The following is a 2,988-nucleotide window of genomic DNA, read 5'->3' as shown; positions in this document are numbered from 1 at the left end:
ATTAGAAAGAATTCTTATCGTATTTTAATTAAAGTCATTTATTATTCGTGAAAAATTTAATTAATATATGAATTTTAAACAGATATTTATAAAATTTATATTCATTTAATTGCAATTTACTTTAAAACAATTACGTTTTGATTTATTTAAAAGAAAATGAATTAATTATACATTCTGTTATATGAATAATTCTGCCATTTATAGATTTTTATGTTTATAATTTTTGGGGTAATTTTTAATGATATTATAAGCCTAAATACACGGAATAAAATAAAGATTTCTATAGTATAAGGCTATTATATGCAAATTCTCAATATACCTGAGTGAGTAACTCTTCCAATCGCACGCTAAGAGGGAGGTCTGAAATTGGTCTGGACGGAAAATACACCACTACTCGTTTCTCTTGAGTTGCGAATTGCGAGAGTATACTTCGTTTGAGGGCTCCGGGCACTTCCTGTTGATGTAACGAAAGTACTGAAAATACAGCAAACACAAATGCCATGTCACTCACTAGAAAATACCTTCCAGCATAAAGTATTTCATTCAATATGTAAACTATAAATTAAATAAATAAGCTGTTTATATAAGAATGTAATATTTAACATATTTACTTCTAAACAATCAATCAGTGAATCATTTTTAAAAGCATTCGTTAATTATTCACTAACGTGTAGTTAACATATTCAATAGAATAAATTATATTAGAAGATATGTTTTAGCGTAATTTATTCTATTCACTATGTTAACTACGAATTAAATAAGCTGTTTACATAAAAGTATACCAATAAATTACAATAATTATTTTTTAAAAAGCTTTAAAATTTAATTACATTTATATTTAGATACAGTCTATGGATTATATGTTACATTATATAATAGGAAAGCTTGTTCACATAACTAAATACTTAATAGTAATTAAGTGTTTATTTAAAAATAATAATATTAATAATAACAATTAATTTTGAATCTTTATTAAATTATTTATTAAATTCTTTCATTACTTTTGGTATTAATTTAATAAATTGATACAATTTTAACAATAGAAATTACTAATTATTTATGTATTTTACAATATAAAATGTGATAAATATTTGTTAAATGTATTGAATTACGTAAATTAAATATTATTATATTGATACATTAATTAAATAATATTCTTATAAACTCTACAAATATTATTCAAAAATTAATTTATAAAAGTTTGCTAAATGTTGGCTTCACCTTCGAACTTAACGTCAAAAGGAGAAAGCGCATTTACAGGGGAAGAAAACTTTTAATTCGAATTGTACTGAATTCCTATTAATTAGTCATTTGTGATTATAATTTGAAAGTTTGTTTATAAATAGAGAAATTTACTTGATAATTATTATAATTATAGTGTAAATATCCTATTATATTATGAATAAAAATATATCATTTCCTTCTTAGTAAACATTTCGAACATTAATACTATAGATTGCATTTCTCAAATCTTTCTCTAGTTGAACTAAACATTAATTATATTATTTTAAATAAAGAAAATAATATTTTTCAACAAGTTTATCTTCTCATCATTTTAAATTACATTCTCCTGATTGCCATAAATTGAGAAAAGTTTAGACAGCATACTTCAAAAATGCAACTTTCTCTTTAATAACTCATGATACCTAGATGATTATCGAACAAAATCTTTTTAATATTCTTAATTTATAAATTAAACTTTATAAATAAATTTTAAAAATTTACTATACTTTCGCCACTTTAAATTTAGCATTAATTATAGAAAGTATAATGTTAATTTAAATCGAATTTCTTTAACTTTCAGTCTAATAATGAATTCCATTTAGCTTCATGAAAGCTTTCAAAAATGTTTTCCAAAGCTTTTAAAGCAGTTTTAAAGAATAAATAGAGATAATTAAGTTTCTTATCACTTTATAAACATGACTATTTTTATTCCTCCAACCATTTTTTACGAATTTTATATAGTTTCTCGGATACATCCTAATTTATTTAAATATTACTTTATGAGAACTAAAACTAGTTAGCTATTAAGTTAATTAAACAATTTAGACATGACATTCCAATTACTTTTCTCAAATTTAGTTTAGAAAATCTCACTTCATATTATTTTAATAAATAGAATAATGTATCATTGATTCACATGATTCATAATAAATTATACTTTTATACCTTTCTAACACGTGTAGTGCTTTCTTGTTGATTCTCTATAAGAATTTTTTATGCTATATGCACCATGTTTAAGAAATGACCTATTAATAGTGTGCTCAATAATCTGTAGCTTTATTTTTCCACATAGAAAAACAGAAAATTTCTAAATATTCTTTTATATATAACAAATTTTAAATTCTAATATTAACTATTTTATAATTTTTATAATTTCCCATTATTAAAGATCTGGAATGCTCCTTATCTCCACATTCTCTTTGCATCTATTAGCATCAACTACTTTTATTTTAGAAAAATTTTAAATTATTTTATTAAAATAGCAAACAAGTTTATTTAAATTTATAAGTTTATGAATATATTTTCTGATATTTATCTGTAATTGCGTTATATCGATGTTCCATTCTCATTTACAGCGAATATATCATGTTTGATGAATATGCACAATGAGAATCCTATTGCTATTGGATAAATCTCTCTTTATCATTTAATCTGAAATTAATTAGAAACTAACTTACATTATTTTTAACGTAATTTATTGCGGAATTCCTCGAATAAACTCAACTATTTTTCATAAAATCTTTTTTTCATTAAATTTATTTTTCTTTTTTTTACATTTTTACATTATTTATGCCAAAAAAATACCTTAAAAATCGATTTTGTATGATTTTCGATTAATTTTTCATGGACAAAATATAATTAAATTTTAAAAAATCTCATCTAAATATCCAGTTTATTCTAAATATTCCATTTTAACTAGTTTTGTATCAGAATAACAAGATGATCTTTCATAAGTTATCATGTTTGTATAGCTGAGATACTTGT

At 22.0% G+C, this 2,988-nt stretch overlaps 1 protein-coding gene across 1 annotated transcript in view; it reads right to left on the bottom strand.

The window, feature by feature from the left end:
• The window catches only part of LOC111624817, an 8,762-nt gene extending 8,260 nt beyond the window's left edge, over positions 1-502 (bottom strand). Inside the window, exon 1 of the mRNA XM_023367771.1 lies at positions 320-502. Coding sequence (XP_023223539.1) covers positions 320-502 — 183 coding nt within the window. The remainder of the gene's footprint in view (positions 1-319) is intronic.
• Positions 503-2,988: the final 2,486 nt, after the last annotated feature.

This window comes from Centruroides sculpturatus, unplaced genomic scaffold (genome assembly GCF_000671375.1).
Source record: "Centruroides sculpturatus isolate CEXI.00-Female unplaced genomic scaffold, Cexi_2.0 scaffold394, whole genome shotgun sequence".
Classification (NCBI taxonomy): domain Eukaryota; kingdom Metazoa; phylum Arthropoda; class Arachnida; order Scorpiones; family Buthidae; genus Centruroides; species Centruroides sculpturatus.
This window is presented reverse-complemented; position numbering and strand designations above follow the sequence as displayed.